Source organism: Schistocerca americana, chromosome X, assembly GCF_021461395.2.
Source record: "Schistocerca americana isolate TAMUIC-IGC-003095 chromosome X, iqSchAmer2.1, whole genome shotgun sequence".
In the NCBI taxonomy this organism is placed as follows: domain Eukaryota; kingdom Metazoa; phylum Arthropoda; class Insecta; order Orthoptera; family Acrididae; genus Schistocerca; species Schistocerca americana.
In genome coordinates this window covers 791766238-791788764 of record NC_060130.1, presented here as the reverse complement: position 1 = coordinate 791788764, position 22527 = coordinate 791766238, and the positions used below count along the sequence as shown (strand labels likewise).

Here is a 22527-nt window from a genome sequence, read left to right as displayed (position 1 = left end):
GGAATCACAGAAAACCTAAATTTGGAGGCATGGGCATGGATTTTAACTGTCATTGTCCAAAATTTGAGTACAGCATGCTAAACACTGTACCACCTCACTCGGTGCCACTCTTGGAGAGGATTTGATACATTAAAATATCTAAAATGAGCTGTCAACACAGACTACCAACACACTATTTTAGACCAGCTGACTCATCATCTCCAGTCACCAGAAAAGAATTAGAGTTGGGATGGACAACAGTTAAAATGCCTGTGTATTATTAGAAGAAAAGACCACTGGTTTCTAGAAAAGAAAAAGACTAGAACAACTTGAAAGTTTAAATCTCAATGCCAAAAGAGAAATCTATCTCAAGCCCTGGTTCTACTCATTAAAGTTAAAAAGATACATTTCAAATAGATGTAAAATACATGTTGCAGCAAAGAAACTGAAATAAAGAGCAAGCGGTGGCAACAGAAAGCAAAGGGACTACAAGAGTTATCTGATGCGAGAGGCCTATGATAGTCACAATGTTTACGAAAGATAATCACAGCATCTGGCTCAATTATTGAGGCACATATCTGGTCTTCATCACAGGTAAAACCTTTGCTCAATATTATTGAACACACTTGAGAGTGTCTTGACGAAAACAGTCCTGGAATCTCAGTGTGGCTTTAATTTCTCAAGAGACATCAATGTCAGAAGAATCCTCTTGGAACAATGCACCTCTGTAAAGGACATGGAAAACAGAATCTGTACTACCCATGCAGCCTTTGGACACATCTGCCATTGGGTCTTCTCAATAATGATCTAGGAATAAGCAATAAACTGATAGAGTAGCAAGTATTTATTGTTTCATTCCTGCAATATGGACATGAAAACTGGACTCCTCATTGCTGTTGCATCATAAAACTGGAGCAGGTACACATGTCTGAACAATTACAAATTTTTTGAAGATGGATAGTTGGCTCAGCACAGAGCATCAGAAATGACTATGTAGTTAATACCATAATGTAACAATCAGAAATAATGATACAGGGGCATCATACATCATGCAGACCACATGAGAGTACAGCAAATGACTGTAAGAATGGCATTACATTGTGTCCTTTTATGAATCTTGAAGTCATACCACATTCACTTTCTCAAATGCTAAAGTAGATGACAGATCAACTGGTAAACTAGGTTTTGCCCTTTTGCGTGTGTATAAAAAACAACCAGTTAAAATGTGACATATTACAATCTGTACACCACAGGCACCATGCATTACAGGAGGAATACATGTGTTAGGAGACAGTACTGAATCTAGATGCACATCAAAAGGATTTTATTCCACCCCAGTGGCTGCAAGGACTTACGCAATGGCCAGGTTGCAGCTTGTTGTCCCTCACGTCCAGTCACTCTTTCTTCCTATGTCTCAACAGTAATATCAATGGTTATAGGGGAATGTTACATTGTGTCTCAGCAGATGTTAAGCAGGCATCCTTGGATGTAGCGCACACTACTTCATTGCCTCCTGTTCACTAGTACCTGGGAAGAATATCATCTCTTCCCCTAGATGTTGTGAAGAAACGAGGACACTCTGCATATTCTGCACTGGTTTCTCTGCTGTGCACCGGCACTGAACGGCTTGCAGTGTACTGAGGAAATCATAGTAATTTTATAGCTAACACACATCTCATCTGGTCCAAAGCATTGTGAGATGTCACATCATAGTGTAGTGGTTATCATAATAAGCAGGTGTTTTCTCACAAGCCACAGGTAATGCCCAAATATGACTTCGAGAAGGTTTGTCTAATAATGCAGTGCCATTAAACTCACACTACTTCTTATACTCACAATACCTCTTATATTCAATACTTACATTGAGGAAGCTATAGACAAGTTCATGAAACTACTGTGGTGGGGATTAAAGTTAATGGGCAGAAGATAGAAAGATAAACATGCTGTGTTACACAGATTACAGTGCCGTAGTCACAGAAATGAAAGAATATATAGACAAGTTCCTCTGAACTACGGAAATAATTTTCTGTAATCTGTATAGTATGAGAATAAACAAGAGAAAGACTAAAGTGATGGTGTGCAGCAGGATCACCAGGGATGGTAGAAGCTGGAAAGAAACTGGGAGCAGAATGCAGCAGGCTAAAACTGCATTAAATTTGAAAAATAACATCAGTCTGAAAACAAATAAATGGATCATGAACAATTTGTTTGGAATGCAGCCCTATACAGGTGTGAAACTTGGACACTAGGAAAACAAGAAAAAAGATGGCTACAAGCCCAGGAGACTTAGTGCTACAGAAGGATAATGAAGATCAGCTGTAGAGGTATAAATACTAATGAAGGGATGCTGAGAAGAGTACAGGAAACCAGATCCCTCTAGAGGTGCATGCAAACAAGAAGAGACAAACTCATAGGCCACATTTTAAGACACAATAACATCATTTAAATAACAACAGAAGGAGATGTTGAGGGGAGGGATTGCTGGGAATGACCAAGGACATCACAAATGCAGCACATTATGAATGACGGGATGTGCTACATACGCAGAAATGAAGAGGCAATGAAACAAACGGGGGTATGGCATACTGCTGCCAACCAACCTCAGGATTGAACACTAAAGAAAAGACCCACTGAGTGGATCATATTATGACTACATCCATCAAATGGCTGGTGCATCTACTCCTCAGTTTTTAGGTCACTTCTGAAGACTTCCCATTTCATCATTACCTTATTAAAGTTATGCTACCACATGTAACCATAGTAGGCAAAATTTCACAACATTCACAGATCTACAATGCCACCAGCAAAAACTTCTAACATCAAAATTTTTTGCTGCTCTTAAAGTAATGAAGCCCACAGCACTATGCCAAGATTTCATTAATACATGCATCACAATACTGAAGTGTGCTTTACACTACTATTCTATTCATAATTCTCAGATTTGTCCACTTATTGCCTTTGATCTCACCACCAAACACATATGCCTTTGATCTCCCCAACAAACACATATTGCCAAAAACTGGCACACAAAACCAACTCTCTGACTGTTCAAAGACAACAAGTCTACTGTCCATCTTAAATCAGTGACCACTACATTTCATTACATAAATACTATTATTACTAATAACATGTGACAATAAAATACCTTTCAACATTGACATATACAACAACCTTAACAACATTCATAGAATACTCTAGCAATAGCAAACAAAAACTTAATTATAAATAGACTACTGCAACATATAATACAGGCAACTTCAACACAACAATATAAAAATAAATGTGCATTACTCAATAATTGACTTGGAATTAATGAATTTTGTAACAAAAGTGTGCATGACTGTACACTCTTACAGCAGATATAAACACATTTTGGTGTGTTTTGCACTATTAACAATATGTAACTGGCCATGTTATTTGACTGAATTGGAAGAATACATCTCTGGCTAATGTCAATATTAGACATCTCTGGCACTACAGCCAAATGGTCAGTCTTGGGTGTTAAGTGTGTCAGAAGAATTCTAAAGGTACATGTTAATGTAAATGCGTGTTACTAGGCCTGCCGTCGGGTAGACCGTTTGCTGAGTCTTTCGATTTGACGCCACTTCGGCGACTTGCTCGTCGATGGGCATGAAATGGTGATGATTAGGACAACACAACACCCAGTAGCTGAGTGGAGAAAATCTCCGACCCAGCCAGGAATCGAACCCAGGCCCTTAGGATTGACATTCCGTCACACTGACCACTAAGCTACTGGGGGCGGACAGAGAACAACTTATTCAAAATAAAAGGAAACGTACTGAGTCAAGTGTGTGCAAGCACCCCCCCCCCCCCCACCCACACACACACCCTCACATTCATACCACATCACATCATATAAAGACCAAAGAGGAGAATTATTCTGGAATAGATACAGGAAGCACTCAAACCTGTTGCACGCAAACATCATTCTGTACGAGTTGCAAATATAATCGACCCATATGTGTGGGTACATTATAAGATGAAAGTAAATGATTACTGTATGAATAGAATTTAATACATATGGGTTTTATATCATTTCAGAATTTATCATTGACCTGTTATCTGCAAATTAGCTTTTTCACATAATTACTGTCTATTGACTTATATTTTAAAAGAATGTGCGTAATTTCTGACTTTTTTTTTTTTTTTTTTTTTTTTTTTTTTTTTTTTTTTTTTTTTTTTTTTTTGCAAAGTGATAAATATTCGTAAACTATCATGTACAAACACAACATTGATGTAATAAGCATTCCTGTCACGTATTCAAACAAATAAATATTGTAGATAAATAAATATACTTGCAAATCTGATAATATGCATTTTGTGCTTGTCTATCTATTTACTGTTAATAATGTTTAAGTTATAAGGAAAGTGATCAAACATATTTAAAGCTGTTGGCAACAATTCTACTATATTTTTCTCAAATAAAATTTACACTTAATGAACAAACAAAACATAGCTTACCCAACTTTGGAAGAAACTTGTCCTTTTGTTGTTGTGTACCAAAATCATGAATTGGACCCATAACTAGGGAAGACTGCACACTCATGGCAGATCGATAACCACTATCAATCCGTTCCACCTCACGGCACATCAGTCCACTAGCTACATTGGAAATACCAGCACATCCATACCCCTGAATGGTAGCACCCAGAATTCCTAGTTCACCAAATTCTTTCATAATCTCTCTGTCAAATACTGGAATGAAATTATGATCAAATTGTTGTAGTGACTTTCATTACAAGGTGGATCAGTTTCTGTAAACTAAATAAATTTATACAGTTAATCAAATTAATCTAGTACTTATCTACTCACAAATTCTTTCACTTTTACAAAACCTGTATTTACTGTACTTCTACACATCTAATACTTTTGGTACTTTTCTACAGCACAACATTTGCAGTGGAAAAGAATCATACCTCAGGCAACCAAATCAAATGTAAAATTAATTAAATGTATGGTGTTTCTCACTTTATGCAGCAGCTATGTTGTTAATAGAATGACATTAGATTTGGTATGGAAGTGGTCATGCGTCCAATATAATTGCATCACTGTACGTCTGTACCTATACTCTGAGAATAACAATTAATTGTATTTGAAAAGTACTTTTTATTGACCCATATATTAGGGTCATTTCTTGTTCCATTCGTTGATGGTGGTTGTGTCATGTTATTAGACTAGCTTTATATTCACTTTTTCTGTAGGTATATAGGGCATGCAGAAATTCTCCATGTTGTTGTTGTGGTCGTCAGTCCTGAGACCGGTTTGATGCAGCTCTCCATGCCACTCTATCCTGTGCAAGCTTCTTCATCTCTCAGTACCTACTGCAGCCTACATCCTTCTGAATCTGCTTAGTGTATTCATCTCTTGGTCTCCCTCTATGATTTTTACCCTCCACTCTGCCCTCCAGTACCAAATTGGTGATCCCTTGATGCCTCAGAACATGTCCTACCAACCGATCCCTTCTTCTAGTCAAGTTGTGCCACAAACTCCTCTTCTCCCCAATCATATTCAATACCTCCTCATTAGTTGTGTGATCTAACCATCTAATCTTCAGCATTCTTCTGTAGCACTACATTTTGAAAGCTTCTATTCTCTTCGTGTCTAAACTATTTATTGTCTATGTTTCACTTCCATACATGGCTACACTCTATATAAATACTTTCAGAAATGACTTCCTGACACTTAAATCAATACTCAATGTTCACAAATTTCTCTTCTTCAGAAACGCTTTCCTTCCCATTGCCAGTCTATATTTTACATCCTCTCTACTTCAACCATCATCAGTTATATTGCTCCCCAAATAGCAAAACTCCTTTACTACTTTAAGTGTCTCATTTCCTAATCAATACCTGTTTTCAGAAATTTTGTTGCATTTTTTATGTTTGTTACAAATTTGTTTTTTCTGCAGAAAAACTTAAGCTGGTTCTACTGGCTATTTATTCAAAAAGATTAATTTGTTTTACAGCATATGTCACATTACCAGAGAGTATAGCAAAGTCTTCTGCAAATGGAAGACAGTTTATTCCAATATTTTTGTTTTGTCTCCCAATCTTACTGGTGAAATCTTACATTCATTCAACTTTTCATTCCAATTCTCACTGTTTTCTTCTAAAAAACAATTAAAAAGAACTGGGTACAGGCCATCATCTAGCTATATACTTCTGTTTATTTTAACAGAACTATGTATGTCTCCCAAAACTTCACTTTAGATATTGAGCCTTTAAGTGTTACACAAATTACATTTGCTAGTTTAGACTTTACACCTAATTATTGGATAATTTTATTCATAGCTTCTCTGTCAACAGAATCAAAAGCCTTCCTGAAATCAAGAAGCATTACCACAACATTTTTTGTATTGCATAATCTGTGACAAATGACTGACTTCAGATTAAATATTCGTTCAGAATATGATCTGCCCTTCCTAAAACCACCTTGATATTCAACTAAAAGTCTAGCCTGTGTCATTTCTACACTGTTTAGTACGATCTTGAAAAATATTTTATATCAACCAGCAGCAAAGGACCTCTGCTATTGTTAACATCTTGTTTACTGCCTTTCTTATGTTGTCAATTTATCAAGGCTATCTTTCACTATCTTGGCCTTTTTTTGTTTTTCAGATTTCTTCAAAGATTAATTGCAGCTCATTTTTTTTATTTTTGGTACAGACAATTTGAAAAATTCATCTGTAATAGCGTCTTTGCCACTAGTTTTATTGTTTTCTAAGGTCCTAATTAATTTTTCATTTTCTTTGATACTCAGAGGAAAATCATGTAGACTTTTCTGAGTGTTTGAGAATTCCAGCTTATGGATTGCTTTCAGACAGTTAAGAAGCTCATCAAAATATTTTGCAAGTATTTTCCAATTTTCAGTGTTGCTCAAGCCAAGTTCACAATTTTCATTTATGAAACAGACACCTGGGGTTTGGTATTCTACGAATATTTTATAATACTCTGAATGCATATTAGTCATGTCCTGAATACAGTTTATCAATAAGAAATTGCATAAGAGTTCTTGAAATGATCCTGTTTCTGCCACTGCCATGTAAGAGATCTGGACTTAAGCTCAGAGTAACACTCTATGGATATATAATATTGAAGAGTAAAGAAAGGAACAGATGGGAGATACATTTTTGTGGGCAACATTTGGTCTGGTTTATCTCCTGTATCCTATTCAGCTTGGTAAACAGTGCAATGGCTAGTGCTGGCATGGCTTTCCAATTTACATAACCATACCAACCTCTCTGTCCACATGAACAGTCCCATCTTAAAAGGAAATTCCCAGGAGAGAGTACAACTTATTATGAACATTTGATCAAAGAAGTGAGAGTATACCTTCATTTCTATGAGCAAGAGTAATACGAGGTGCCAGCTTCTCACTGCAGTAAGCTCGGACAGTGTCTCGTATGCTGATTTCATCTTTTGTAAGCTGTGACTCAAGGTTCAGTGGATCTTCCCAGGAAAAATTACCTGTAAATTAAAAATATACGGTCTAAATAAATTGTTTTACAAATGTTAATTGCAGCTACATGTCACCTCCAATTTCATGTTGAAATGCTTCCATTTTTAAATCACTATTCAACATATTGCAAATAAAAGAGAAATCTATAATTATGTATGTATCACATAAGGTAGTGATGAAATGTGTGACTCAAGGAAAATGACCACGAAATATTTAAGATATTGCCACCACCCTTTCCAGTGTCGGACCAAAAATTAGTCATGATCCAGCTATAGCAAGACTGGAACAACATTTCATCTCACATCAAGTATCGGATGATGCTGGGTGCAAAGCTTTCCTCATCACTAATGTAGGGCCAGAGATATTTAAATCAATCCAGAGGTGTCCAGAACTTGAACCAGTGACTCTTTCCTATTCTGAAATTAAGAATAAATTAGGATCACATTTCAAGTCACAATTCCTTGTTACTGCAGCCAGGTATAATTTGTGTTTTTATTTTTAACAAACTGAATCAAGACTATAAAGAGTCGATAGCACAACTACATGGTTTAATCAGAGATTGTAAATTTCAGTGTGAAAGTTACAAAAAAAATGTGTGGAAAGCCTAATACAGATTCTCGAATTAGAGATTTGCTAATCAAACACTGGAAAATGCAGAAAGGAATTTAACAATATTATGGAAAGGATAGTTGCTACTGTGCGCCACACACACACACACACACACACACACACACACGAGACTGCAGTCTCTGGCAGCGGAAGCCGTATGGCTTAGTATATCAGTGTCCAAGAAGTCGTCTGCCAGTGGGGTAGGAAGACAAAACTTTAGTGACCCTGCAAGAAGCAAATCCAAGAGCCAGCACTGAAAATGCCTGAGACAGAAGTAAATGGGCAAACACATGCAATCAATTTTTGTGTTGTCACAAATCTGTTTAGTCATGATTCATGAACTGGAAATGTTGATCATCTCGTAATGTTTTATGTTTATGAATTTGTATATTTTTGTCTTCTTCCATGGGCTTAAATGGCCTGTTTATGGGCAATAAATGATGATGATGATGATGATGATGATGATGATGATGAATGATGAGGTTTTAACTGTAACACTTAGCGTTAATTAAGTGCTGCTAAAATTTCAAATTGAGACAGGCTGATCAATTTCAATAATTAAGGTACAGGTGTACCAGAAATTAGGGTCATCAAAATTAACAAAATTTTGGACTTCATTGTTTAGTTACAGCAGCCAGCACATCCCGGTCAAAGGTCAATTTACAATGTACATTGCAAATAAGCAATTTACCAAACAGGCAAGATTCATAGTTGTCAGGTCACTTAATGCTACAAATTTGCTGGGCTTTCATCTCTTCAATACACTAGGCTTCACAATTCATGAAAGAGTGAATCACATTTATACTGACATTTCGACAAAAAGGTTACAAAAACTATTGCAGAAATATCATTATATTTTTTTCAGAAGCAACAAGTAGCATTAAAAATTACAAGGCACACACCATGTTGAAGCCAAACAGTGTCCAAATTTTGCAAAGCATGCAATTTCCCCTTTGTAAAAGAATAAAGTTAAAAAGGAGCTTGACCACCTGGAACAAAATGGTATCATAGAATCCATAACCAATGGTCAATGCTGCCATTTTTACTACTCAAACGGTATCTGAAGTAAGTGATCGTTCAACACAAAAAGTAGTCTACTTTGCTTATTTTCATTCGCTTGTGTCATACGGTATTACATTTTGGGGTAACTCTTCCCATTCTCAAAGGATATTTTTGGCTTGGAAATGGGCAGTTCAGTCAATAAGTGGTGTACATTCACGAACCCCTTGTCGACCCCTCTTCACTAGTCTGGGTATTCTGACATTGGCCTCTCAATATATATATTCTTTACTGTCATTTCTTGTTAACAATATCACCTTATTCCCAAGAATTAGAAGCTTTCACTCAGTTAATACTAGACAGAAATCCAATCTGCATTTGGATCAAACTTCCTTGACACTTGTGCATAAAAGGTGTGCAGTATACTGCTGCATCCATTTTCAATTAGCTACCACAGGAGTTCAAACATCTTAGCAGTAATCCACACGCTTTCAAATTGACACTGAAGAGCTTCCTCATGTGTCACTCCTTCTATTCTGTCGAGGAGTTCCTTGAAAAATTAAGCTGCTTCCTATGTTATATTGTTGACTGCATTTACTTAAACTTATGTCTTGTTCTTTTTTGGGTTTGTATGTATTTTATTTTATCTGTTATTACTTTGATGTTGTAATTTCATGTCAGCATGGTGTTGCATTGTGCTTTAAAAACCACATAAGACCACAATGTGCTCAAATACGTACAGGAAGAACTCCTTGGCTGGTCTCTTTTTAAGGATCTGATGATTTCCATGCAGCCAGCCATGTGGAAGACTTACAGATACAGCCAACAGCTGCCTCCAGCTTTGTCTCCAGCAGTGGGGCCAGCTGCAGCTAACCCATGAGATATCCCTGAATGTGGACATCTTGCTTCGACTCACAGACAAATGTATGGAAATGGACATGGTAGGATAGCTTTGCTGACCAACCCCTCACCGAGGTTTCAGGTATGGTTTTTCCCGGTACTGCAGAAAAATGGGAACAGGAGCAACATTTGTGCACCCACCATATTCACATGTCAGGAAGTGAGGAAGCATCAAGCTTATGAAGCCAGCTTCATCAGCTCCTCCCCCCCCCTCCACACCAATCATTCCTCACCCCTCACCCCTCACTCCTCCTCCCCCCCCCCCCCCCAAGGGGAAGGATACTGTGTATATAGCCATACGGCAGATAGCAATATCACAAAAGGGTGCTACCAAGCACACACATTTCATGTCAGGAGCCTCAAAAGCAGCAAGCAGTCACCACCTAGCTGACACTCACATATTGGAACTAATTTATACTTCTACTACAGGTCCTTCAAAGCATCAGATCCATCTGTTGTTAGTGATATCAGTCATCACTGAGAGTGCTCTCATCAGGCAGTACTTTCTGTTTTCACCAAAGAGATTGTAGATGCAAGATTATTCTGCCAGCCACCTTGGCTTTTAGGAACTAGACTTGCTTTAGTGGACATAAGATTGCACTTCCCATTAAGTTGCTGCATATATCTACACCTACAGTATTCCCTTATGATTCTTCCTATAGCACAAAGAACATTTTTTTTTAGCTGTTTCAGAATGGTCTGATCGCCCTACCAAGTCATATTGTAACTCACCCGCAGCTCGTGGTCTATTGGGTAGCATTGCTGCTTCTGGATCATGAGGTACTGGGTTCAATTCCCAGGCAGGTTGGGGATTTTCTCTAACTAGGGATTGGGTGTTTGTGTTGTCATCATCATTTCATCATCATTATTTGTGACAGTGGCTACATTGGACTGTGTAAAAATTGGGACTTTGTACAGGCACTGATCACGGCATAGTTGAGCGCCCCACAAACCAAACATCATCACATTGTAACTCAGGAGATGCTTAGCCAGGTTGAGAGTGGTGCTTTGGAATGCTTTTCAATTCATTCACTTTAATTTTAAATGTCATTTGACTCCTACATATGCTAGAGGCACTTGATAATGAGGCTTCATCCCTGAATCTAGTTCTGACTACAGAAATTAAGTGTAGCTGTAGAAGAGTTTTCCTAGTTTGTGTGTGTCTCAGGGACAAACCAGTTATTAGCAAAACTGCTCCTACATCAAATCTGACAGTGGGAAAATTGCACTACCACACTAATGTTCACGTGACATGTACATGGCACAGACAAACTGTGATTCATCATTCCAAAAGATGCTCTTCCAATGTTGTATAGTATCCTGCCACAAATTTTGCACTTCTGTAAATGCTAGTGAACTTCCAGTATTGTGATCCCTGAATTAGGTGCCATAGCTTTCTCATGAATGCAACCCCTAAAATCTCTTGACAATTGCTAAGAGTACTGGCATTACTCTCCGATCAAAAGTTCCAAGTCACCAAGATTGATGTTTTATAACTCCCTGTTATTTCCATTTTATCACTCCAAAACTCATTGTTGAATGCCATTTCTGAAATTCTCCCAAAATGTCAAAAGTAGAAAGACTGAATCCATGGGCACCAATAGTCATGCATTTTGAGCCACAATTGCTTCTTCTTGAGTACCCATTTGACTGCTGTGGCTAGTATAAATTCTTTTAACGCTGATGTAGCATACATAGATTCATTGCAAGTTTGTTTGGGTCTTGCAATCTCTCCAGTTACTTTCCGGGGCATGTGTTTGGTTATTAATGGCAACCTAAGTATATGATAAAGTTTAGGTGTGTGCACAAGTATAAAGTGTAGAAACTTAATTGTAATTAAGACGCTTGATAAAAAAATTTAGTATATAGTGCCTGAGACACTTGCAGGAAATTTCACAGAAAACTGACTAATCACAAAGCATTGGTTTTTCAGCACCTTTTTTATTCACATGCTAAACAAGATCTTTGCTGTTGTCTTATGGCTATTAAGTCTGAGATGATCAGTATGGTTATTCAAGGAGGATTTTCCTCATGGCAGAGACAGACGTTAAAGAATGCTGCAGCTCTTCTTAAACAACTGCTGCCTCTTGTCTCATGGTTTCAACATTCATAGCAAACAGGAGCTTTTGCATAGCTTCTGTTTACTATCTGCTGTATTAAGGATGCAAGGTTGTGGTGTTTTTCCATGACTGGTACAGCTACATCATTCATAAATCTGTCAAACTTCTCTCAACCTACTCTTTTCTGGTGCTTTGCTTCGATATGTTGGTACCAAATGATCAAGCTTTCTGTTCTGGCAATATCCTCCACAAGGAGTGATTAACTCTCACATCCTGCTTTATCTTTCATCAGATAAGACACTTAATCTTCTTCCATCATATTCAGATTCATTGTGTGGAATAGCTCCAAAATACTTTTTGCATACAATTGTACATTCATTTGAAGATATTGCTCCCAATGGTCCAGATGTTTTTCTGTCAAGCAGACTTCCTGCTGACTCTCATCAAAAGAATTCTTAAATTTAACTTCAAATTTCTCCCAGCTCTTGAGCTTATCTTCATTGTTCCTGAACCAATAATGTGCTCCACTGTCCATGTCAGAATATGGAATGGTAAGTCACATCATACTAGCCCTCCTGTATACGGAAAACACAGATAAATAATTTATGTGTAACTGGCTCATCAGTATTAATGTACTCATTGGTCTCTTGCTTGGGGGAGCAATGCCCAGTTATCATTCAAGTTTCTCACCATGAAAGTGATAGCTTTTTGATAGCCACAGTGGTGCTGATGGTCTGAATAACCCAGAAGTTACACCAAACTATGTCATATTGATACCAGAATCATATACAGAATAGAGGTGCAGGATCATCAATAATACTTAACAACAACTTGTGTGTGTGTGTGTGTGTGTGTGTGTGTGTGTGTGTGTGTTTTCTAATAGAGACTCAACCCTACAATCCTCAAATCACCATTCTGTACTATTTCCACTGTGCCAACCACTGCCTGTAAGCTACCTTACCATAAATGGCTCATGTCTCGCCTGACCAGTGCCAAAAATGCCCACACCCCCAACCGCTCCCTCCTTCCCCCAAAATGCTTGGCCACCTGGAGGCCCTACTTCTGTCACTTTCATATCTGACCAAGCACTAGATATACCACAAATCTAGATAAAATTGGTGGTGATGAGCAGGTGCGTTCCCACTGTAAATTTGAGTGTCAGTGACTCTAGTATCTAATTCGATGTTTCCTCCTTTGATACTTTTTTTTGCAGTGGTCTGAAAATGCTCCTTTCAGTGGGATGGGAAACATACTGTTTTTGATACTACAATTGGTACGATATGATACATAATTTGTTTAACCATAAGCTTTTTTGCATTTTTGCGTACTGTGCTGGGAAGATCATTCCAACCACTCAAGTGGTTTTAACCTGACGTATTATTTTGCTTATATATTGTTCTTTTACTTCCTCAGATTCAAAGCGCTTATCTGTGTAGCAATGTACTGAGTTGGTAAGTGGGTCTGTGTCTGGAATTTTAGTGTCAGTTGCGGAAATAAAATGTTTTCTATGAATTTTACGGTGCTTTGGCCTTACCTTCATGTCTGATATTTATTGCCTTCCCATTTGTGATAGTATGTGTTTTGTGGCATTTGTTAATGAGGTTCCAGGAAGTACAGCTTACGTTTGGTAGTTTGCTATCAATTCACTGCGAACTTGTTTCCTACGGTTTAGGACTTCCGAATTGAAACTCTCCTTTGCAGTCATATATTTTTCTTTGAAAATGTATGCCCTAGATGACTTTTACAGTACACAGAGGTCATGGATATTCTGTATGAGCTTGACTAATCTGCTTGGTAGTTTCAACCTCTCTCTTTTTTCACACTGATTATGAATTGTTTTTGTTTTAATTCGACAACAAGAATTAAAATATCTCAACAGAACTGAACAGAATTCATTTTATTTATTATTTGATCCTTCTAACTGGTAGACAATGTCCCAGTTCTATCAAGCTAGTATATGTTTTAGTGTGATTATGTTCATAGTGGTTAGGCTTCGTTTCTGTTGAAGCATTTTTGCAATTCCTGGTTTGGTTGGTTGGTTTGGGGAAGGAGACCAGACAGCGTGGTCATCGGTCTCATCGGATTAGGGAAGGATGGGGAAGGAAGTCGGCCGTGCCCTTTCAGAGGAACCATCCCGGCATTTGCCTGGAGCGATTTAGGGAAATCACGGAAAACCTAAATCAGGATGGCCGGACGCGGGATTGAACCGCCGTCCTTCCGAATGCGAGTCCAGTGTGTAAGCAATTCCTGGAGCCTCCATATTTAAGTAATCAACTTTCTCATAGTAATGATCAGAGTAGTGGAATTATAGGTTACTGAACTTAATACTATCTTCATCATATTTGCTAATTATTATCTAATGTGTCCCACTGGAGGATAAATCTGTTACTCCAGTGTCTGAAATAACTACATTTGGGTGATTATATGAATTTAACATATTCAATAATTTTAAATGACAACAAGAATAGAATAAATGTTGCATATGATTGGTATTACTCAACACACAATATTTTATCATAAAGTTTCAACTTTGTTAGTATAATTCATCATTATGGTGTTTAGCATGAGTACAATGCTAGCTTCTTTATTTATGAACAAACCTTATTTGGGTTTGTTTGTAAAAAGCTTTTCTGCTACCAGTCATGATTTTTCTTTATTTATATTTTTGTACATGATGAGTTTCAGGAAATGATTCCTATTTCCCCACCTTTTTTATATTTTTGTTGTAAATGGTCTATGTGTGACAAAATGTTTATACTATTTCTTTCTTTAAAAATTGTTATAACATATTAGTTTAGCGTGGAAAGTAGTCAAGGTGACTCAAAATCATGTCTGTATAACATAAGAAAGATTTATTCTTGGTGGAGATGGCCTTCAGGCAATAGAGAAGAAGACAGTCGAGAAGACAACTAGAGTCAAGTGGGAATAGACATTTTCTGAGTAGTGCACTCAAGGGAGCGATTTAGGACACTTTTACGTGAGTTCTTGAAGAAGGCGGACATGCCTGTGGTACACTGCGATATTCGGTTGTATTGGTGATTGATTGTGGGTGGTGAACAGCCACTACAAGACTAACTTCAGCAGCAACTCTAACTTTCACAAGGTCTGAATGTACTCCAGTGTAGAACTTTCAACTTTTCTGCTTGCATTTTGGAGCTGAGAATAAACAGACAGAGTGTGAGTTCCTACTTGTTATCCCTCATATATTAATGTGTACATAATTATGCTGAACTTAGAATTATTTTGAGCTGGTGAATATTTTGTGCACTGTGATCACAAACTGGAATTAGGTTTTCATGTCTTGGATGACTATTTAGCTTGCAAAAATTTACTGCATTTAATAAGGTTATTTTATGTCTTTATTGTACTTTGTTATTAAAGGACCATTTCTATTTATTTGAGATTTACCTTCTTGAATAAACATTATGCACCTAATTCTCTGATGTCGGACTACATCAATTACATACATTAGAACAGAACCCTTTTTCTTAATTATTCATTTATCTTTAATTTATTACTTCTGTTTCATTAATTTGCAATTCTAGCCAATGCATAGACTATTCAACTGTAGGATCACATCTACAAGTTATAGCTGCTGGGCATGAAAGCAGATGTGTGGAGCGACCCTACGATATCATTGAGCTGTGTATAGCCAAATAACCTTAGGTATGAGTAACCACAGGTAAAATCACAACTGATTTGCTCATATAGGATGCTGGTTACAAAACCATCTACACAGGGCATAATATCCATTAGGTAACATCACAGAATGGATGCTGTGAGAAGGAAAGACTGGAAACTGACCAAACATAACAAAATGTGTTCTCGGTGTTTTTGGGAACAGAACACACACTGAATGTCAGTTTTATCTGTCTGTATTAAGGAAAACCGTGGATTCATAAATAGCCTTTTCATATCATGTACTTCTCTTCTTGGATCTTCAAAACAAACAACAAAAAGAAGGTTACTTTCAAGAGGTGAAATGCGTTGTATCGCTGGATCAAATATGCATTTCAGACCAGAAAAAGTTTGGAAATTTCTTTCTGGTGGTGTTTTATTCATGAAAGCACTATAACATTTTATATTTAATAAAACTGTTGTGTGCACATGACAGAACTAAAGAATAAGAAACAATCATCAACAATAGCCTGCTACTGTTTTGGGGCATCTAACATGGCAGTGCTAGTTTCAAAGCTACGTATAGTGTAAGTCTGTAGCACTATCTCACCTTATTATACCTCCATGGGTCAGCAGGCATGGGGCAAAGTGATACATCCATTCCATCCATTGGCCCCATGTCATGTGGGTGAACTTTAGTGGCAGATTTAAGGACTGCTGTTGACCGTCTCAGCACCACTTGTCTTGGCTCGCTAATATGTACTGTGTGCTCTCCAGTGGATTTATTTACAACAGCCTTGTGATACCTAGCTATTTTCTGAACATTGATTTGAGCTGTGATATTCCTCGTCTTTGATGTGTGGCTTGCACATTAACATATAAATTTCCCTAATGTGGTGTTGTCTCCATTCTCCATTCGACCGCATGTTGTGCCTTCCGTAAACGACCAAAAACACGTATGGGCACAAAATATGTTGTTGAAGAAGCAGACTTATAACAGAGATGATAAAGATTGTTTGGAACTACAACCCATCCCATGCCAGAATAGGACTTACCAGGTCACTTTGCTGAGTGTCGCAACCAAGATGGCAAGCAATTTTCTGAGCTCTGGAAACAACGGCTCAATCAGCAGCAAAAGCCCATATAGGAGCTGATGGATCTGGCATGTTTATAGTTTATTCCTGCAGTCGCAGCTTTTGAACCATTTAATGAAGCTCAAGAGGACTGAAAAATGGACTAAAAACATTATGCACTTCATTTCCTGCAATTGACAAAGTGCCCTGTGAGACAGTCGCTTTTTTATTATCTGCAAACCCATAGCTCTAGTGTCTTGTGCAAAAATTGGCTCCTTTTTCTGAACCATAAGCATTGCCCCTAACAACTATTAATTTGTAAACAATAAAAATGGCATGTTCAGTCATAAGAGGTTGAAACTGATTTCATATCTCTTATAACCGAGGCAGCCATTTTTCTCGATTACAATACTAATATTGTGGTTGTTGAGCACATAGTTCCCAATGGACTCCAGCATCAAGAACCATTAACTTGCTTTAAACGAACATTTTCCACCAAACATACATGTGGTGGCCGTTCATTTAGAGTTCCTTTAACACTGTAAAGAAACATCAGAAAATTGTGCACTGTGGATCACAATATTGCAGGGCATGAGTAGAAAATGTAAGTTTGTATGTTCTCATGGAAAATTATATGCAGAATCATTAACATGTGATGTAGTGACCAGATTAGCACCAGACAGTGAAGTGTGTGCTGAAGCATTAAGACAGTCAGATCCAGTTGAAGTTTTACGTACTGCCAGGGCTTTTGAAATTTTACAAGCACCTCAGGCACCCAACTGTCACCTCAACTGGCAAATGTGGTACAGCCAAGTCTGTTTGATGGTAAAATTGCAAAAACATTTCACAGTTCAAATGGAAATGGAGTGGTGCTTGCCCGACCTGTATGGCATCAAAACCCCGCATCATCACAGATTGCCATCTCGGTCTCAATGAAATTTTCATAGACTGCCCAGTTGCCTGGATTCTCTCTCTTTAAATACTAGACATAGTTGCCCACATTATGATGATCTCTGAGAATAGTGTTTTTGCCAGGGTCATATAGCTGACATTTGTCACAGCCAACCAAGCCAATCGCAGTCAAGCATGCCAATTCCAATAAATGACATCACAGATTCGAGGGTAGCATGATGTAACTCTATACTATTATCCATGTTTCATGGTATTCTAATTTTATTCCTTTTTGATACAGGGGCCTCAGTCTTAATTATTAATCAACCTCTGTATGTCCAATTGAGGCCACTACCCCTAAAAATTCTGATACTAGGCCAGTTAATTCCTTCCTCTCCTTTTACAGGCAGAACCCTCAAAGAAGAACATTTTCAGCCTCAGTGCATATGCAGCATTTTGGATTTCTACCCATCTCTTAGTACAAAAAGTTCATAACACCAGCCCATATGCAGATTCTTTGTGTCTCCAATATGCTCCGTTTTTTTCTGAAGATTTGAGGAGGTCGTCTTTTTTTTTTTTTTTTTTTTTTTTTCTTTCTTTCTTTTCTTTTGGTGACATTGCATTAAAAGGCTAGGTTGTTCCAAAATTTTTGAAGCCCAACAGATACCTTTAGCTTTGCAGGTTGAAGTTTAAGTAGAACTAAACCACTTAGAGGGGTTAGAACTGTTACAAGTGATGTGCCAGATTCCTTATAGCAGATGGGCATCACCTCTCATCATTGTTCAAAAACCAGTTGGTGCATTACACCTTTGTGAGGACTTAAAAAATATGATAAATGCTCAGTTGATAGGGAACTCACATCTGTGTCCTGATGAATTATTTTCAAAAATGGCAGAGGATCAATATTTCTGTAATACTGATCTTTTGGAAACTTATTTTCAGCCTCCTTTGGATGAGGCTTCTAAAGGCTTCTGCTGATAAATACTCCTTATGGTTACCTTTCATCACTGCTTGTGATGTTTCAGAAATTTCTAGAACAAACTACTACCAATATTTCACAGTGCATCAATTATCTGGATAGTGTCACAGTACAAACAAAATGAAGCAATGTTTCCAAACTGCTCCATGTCTAACTTTGTATCAGCCTCATTTACCACCTGTGTTACTACGTACATGTTACCATACGGCATCAGGTCATTCTATGGCATAAGTACTTGTATGGTTCGGAATGGCCTGTCGCATTCAAAGGAAGGAAGGAAGGAAGGAAGGACAATCAGGATGTAATGTCCAGTTGAAACTGAGATTGTTATAGTTCAATTCTTTTATCTTGGCGGTTCGCGCATGCCCGCCCAGACGCGGGAGATCTGCGTTGCTAGTTGTACTCACCAAGAGAAGCAGTGCTATAGTATAGTTCGCAAACTTACGTTTAGGAGGCAGCGCGTAGTTTATGAAGTAAAGCGACCACGGCCTCATTAACCCTTTCGCTGCTACAGAGACGTGCTCCCCGCATTCCGCGCTGTGCACGATTTTGTCATCATTGCACTGCTTGCCTGTGCAGACACATGGTGTTTCGACTGCTTTGACACACTTCACCATTCGATTTCACAAAAACTATTTGTCCCAAAAATTTGATTTTTACACATCTTCTTGACTGATACCTTCCCCCCATAAATGACTTAATTTTGTTTCGCTGTTCAACGCAGTAATTGTGCAGCATTAGATGTAGTAAACAAATTGCACAACATTTTGAAGAGTTTGCAGAGGTAAAAGTCCATAGCGTATACTTTCCGTATGGTTGATTTTAGTTGCCACTAGAAATTTCAAAAAATTACATTCAAACGAATAAAATTCATGAAGTAAGACACTTCAATATTGTTTTTAAAATAAAGAAAATATTAAGCACCAATGAAGGTTTGAACTCTGAACCTTTCGGATAGCAGCCACACACTTGAGCCATTACGCTAACGCAGCTCGTCATTAAATATACATCCCGAAGGACTTAAATATATCACGCAAAATACCAAGAAACACTGTTGATATGATTATAAATTACTCACGTTTCGTCGAAGTACAATAGGAAATAAACAATTACCGCTGTTCTTTATTGCGAAAAAGCGGTTAGTGAGAATGATACAAACACCTTTCCTTGCTATCGCCTGAATTAGGAGGCTTATTGCTTGTTTGGTTTAATTAATTAATAGAATATGAAGCAATTGGTATAAAGAATGCTTTTTCCAAACTTTCTATAAAAGAAATTATGCTATCAAGACACTGCTTTTGTTCAATTACTTTATTTATGACTGAACGTTTCTAAAACAGAAGACACTCGTCCGGGCTCTGCACTGCAGTCAAGCTCTCGCAACATCGTTCTCTGTTCATTGGCTAACTGTGTTTTGTGACGTCAGATGCGCAAAACGAACCTAAACTCGGCCGTTGTCATAAATGACGTGCACTTTAGAGATGCAGCAGAAACTCAGAATGTTTCAAGGATGGGGAATGAAGATGGCAATACCCTTTCAAAGGTACTATCTCAGTATTTGCCTTGAACATATTGATCTCAGCAAAAGAAAATTATTCACAGTTAGAGACAGAAACATTAGCAATTATCCAGGGTGAAGCAGAAGAAATGCAGATTTTTCACTAGCGAATGACTTCTAGTGTTTTATTTATAGAAAAAAATTACATTAAATAATAACACTTTTATTGCAGTTTTTAAATCTACATACATTAATCAGAATCAGAAAATAACATGATTAAGATGATATCCTTCCTGTTGGATGCAGATTCAGAGCCTCTCCTCAAAGTTCTGCACAGCTTCTTCCAATATTTCATTCAATACAGCTTTAGTTTCTCGATGAATGGAAATTTTCAGGTCATCAATTGTTCAAGGCTTGTTCACGTAAAATCTGGATTTCAGGTAGCCACACAAAAAGCAGTCATAAATGATACAGCGTACAGGCCAAGAAAAATCTCCAAATTGTTAAGTGACGTGTTGATGAAACATTTAACTAACCACTTCCACAGATTCTCTTGCTATGTGAGCTACGGCACCATGCTGTTGGAACCCCATTTCTCTCATGTTCACCCAATGCCTTTCCAGTTCTGGATGCAGAAAGTTGTTTAACATCATGATGTAGTGCACTGAGGACACAGTAACTACAGTTTCTCCCTCTTCAAAAAAGTACGAAGCAACAATCCCTGTCTTGGAGACACCACACCACACTGTTACTTTTGAGCCATCAAGTGGCTTCTCTTATGCCCTGTACCAACAAAAAAATGTTCAAATGTGTGTGAAATCTTATGGGACTTAACTGCTAAGATCATCAGTCCCTAAGCTTACACACTACTTAACCTAAATTATCATAAGGGCAAACACACACACCCATGCCCAAGGGAGGACTCGAACCTCCGCCGGGATCAGCCGCAGAGTCCATGACTGCAGCACCTTAGACCGCTCGGCTAATCCCATGCGGCCCTGTACCAACAGTTCTGTACACTGACATAGATGGAAATTTGGCTTCATCACTCATCATTATTAGGAAATCAGCATTTTCTGTATAAATAGTGTATATTATGCTACAAAATTCTGTGTGTTACACAAAATCTCTTTCAATTATCTGCTAGGTGATCATTATTTTTCACGGAAGAAATCTCAGCTCATCATCAAAGATGCGATGAAGCGAATGATGTAACATACCCAGCACTATGGCCTGCTGCCTAGTGGATTCTTCCAGACTAGCAAGAACTGCCCTTTTCAGTCTGTCTGCAGTCTGTCTTCTGGAGCTTTGACTGAGTGGGAAGACCAGATGGTTTTTTCCTTCATTGCAGGTGCAGTATTTCTAAATCTCTGAACTCATTGAAATAGTGTGTTTCAATATGGGATTGCACTTTGATCTACAACATTAAAATTTTGATAGAAAAGATGCTAAATCATGACAACAGAATCATTGTTTCTAAAAAACTGCTCAGCAGCAAACACAGAATGCTCCAGGTTCCACAGCGACTGAAACAGTGTTGACTAAGCTGCCCGCAAGAAGTCACTAAGGACTACATCCCAAGCCCCCACTGAGTACTAGTGGTTTGAGAAAAATACGTTTCCTCTTCTCCACCCAGTATTTGGTATCACATTCCAGTGCAAGGGAATTTTGTGGGTCCATTCCATGGGGCCATGTGTTTTATTTTGATAGACGTGTATTCTCATTTCCCACACATAATAAAAATGGAAGAGACCATGACAGAAAATACCACTAAGGTTTTCAACAGTTTTTTGCAATTGGAATGGAATTAGGCATGTTACACCACCTCCGTTTCACCTTGCATCTAATGACATGGCTGAGCAGTTTGTGAAAAAATCTTGACAACTACTCCTATCGATTCTGACCTGATCTCCTTTTTATCCTTGTACCGGGTAACACTGTTGTATGAGTAAAACAAGGCAGATCGTCTGCATGGACAATCTCTTCATTTCTTTCTAGATTTCTTCCATTCTCCATTAGCACAAGAAGAAGAAGAAGCAGCTAAGGTGGGTTCAACATCTGGTCACACGTGTTCACACTTGTTCTGCCTGGGTACACGTCTCCTCCTCCACCCAGTAAGTCTGCCAGCTGGTCCTGGTGGCTACACCTACATGCATACTTCGCCAGAACCAGCTCTGTTTTCACAGTCTAGGACAAGCTGTGCCTCTGGATCTGTCACATCAGTGGAGTCAGCCTGGCTCGCCCATTCCAAGAACTGACAAGAGCAGACATAGGGTCTGGTTCCAAGCCAACATCCCAGCCGGTGGATGCTTGGAATTCCCAGTTCTATAGCTGTTGTCCACCACCCTTATAGATCTGGACCCACATGATATACAGACGGATCTCCAGTTCGTGCTCGGTTTGATGTCTGACCCACAGCCCACTCAGGAACCAGCAGCAAGC

The 22527-nt window shown here is 38.2% G+C and overlaps 1 protein-coding gene and 1 long non-coding RNA gene across 2 annotated transcripts in view; both read right to left on the bottom strand.

The window, feature by feature from the left end:
- LOC124555096 (glutaryl-CoA dehydrogenase, mitochondrial-like) overlaps window positions 1-22527 on the bottom strand; it is a 159727-nt gene that overhangs the window by 78252 nt on the left and 58948 nt on the right. The window contains exons 3-4 of the mRNA XM_047128893.1: window positions 7332-7466; window positions 4462-4695 (exon numbers count right to left, since the gene is read on the bottom strand). Coding sequence (XP_046984849.1) covers window positions 4462-4695; window positions 7332-7466 — 369 coding nt within the window. The remainder of the gene's footprint in view (window positions 1-4461; window positions 4696-7331; window positions 7467-22527) is intronic.
- On the bottom strand, window positions 20242-20979 carry LOC124555097. The gene is made up of 2 exons (XR_006968517.1): window positions 20622-20979; window positions 20242-20514 (listed from the first exon to the last, which is right to left on the bottom strand). It is a non-coding gene; the product is annotated as an uncharacterized LOC124555097 (long non-coding RNA).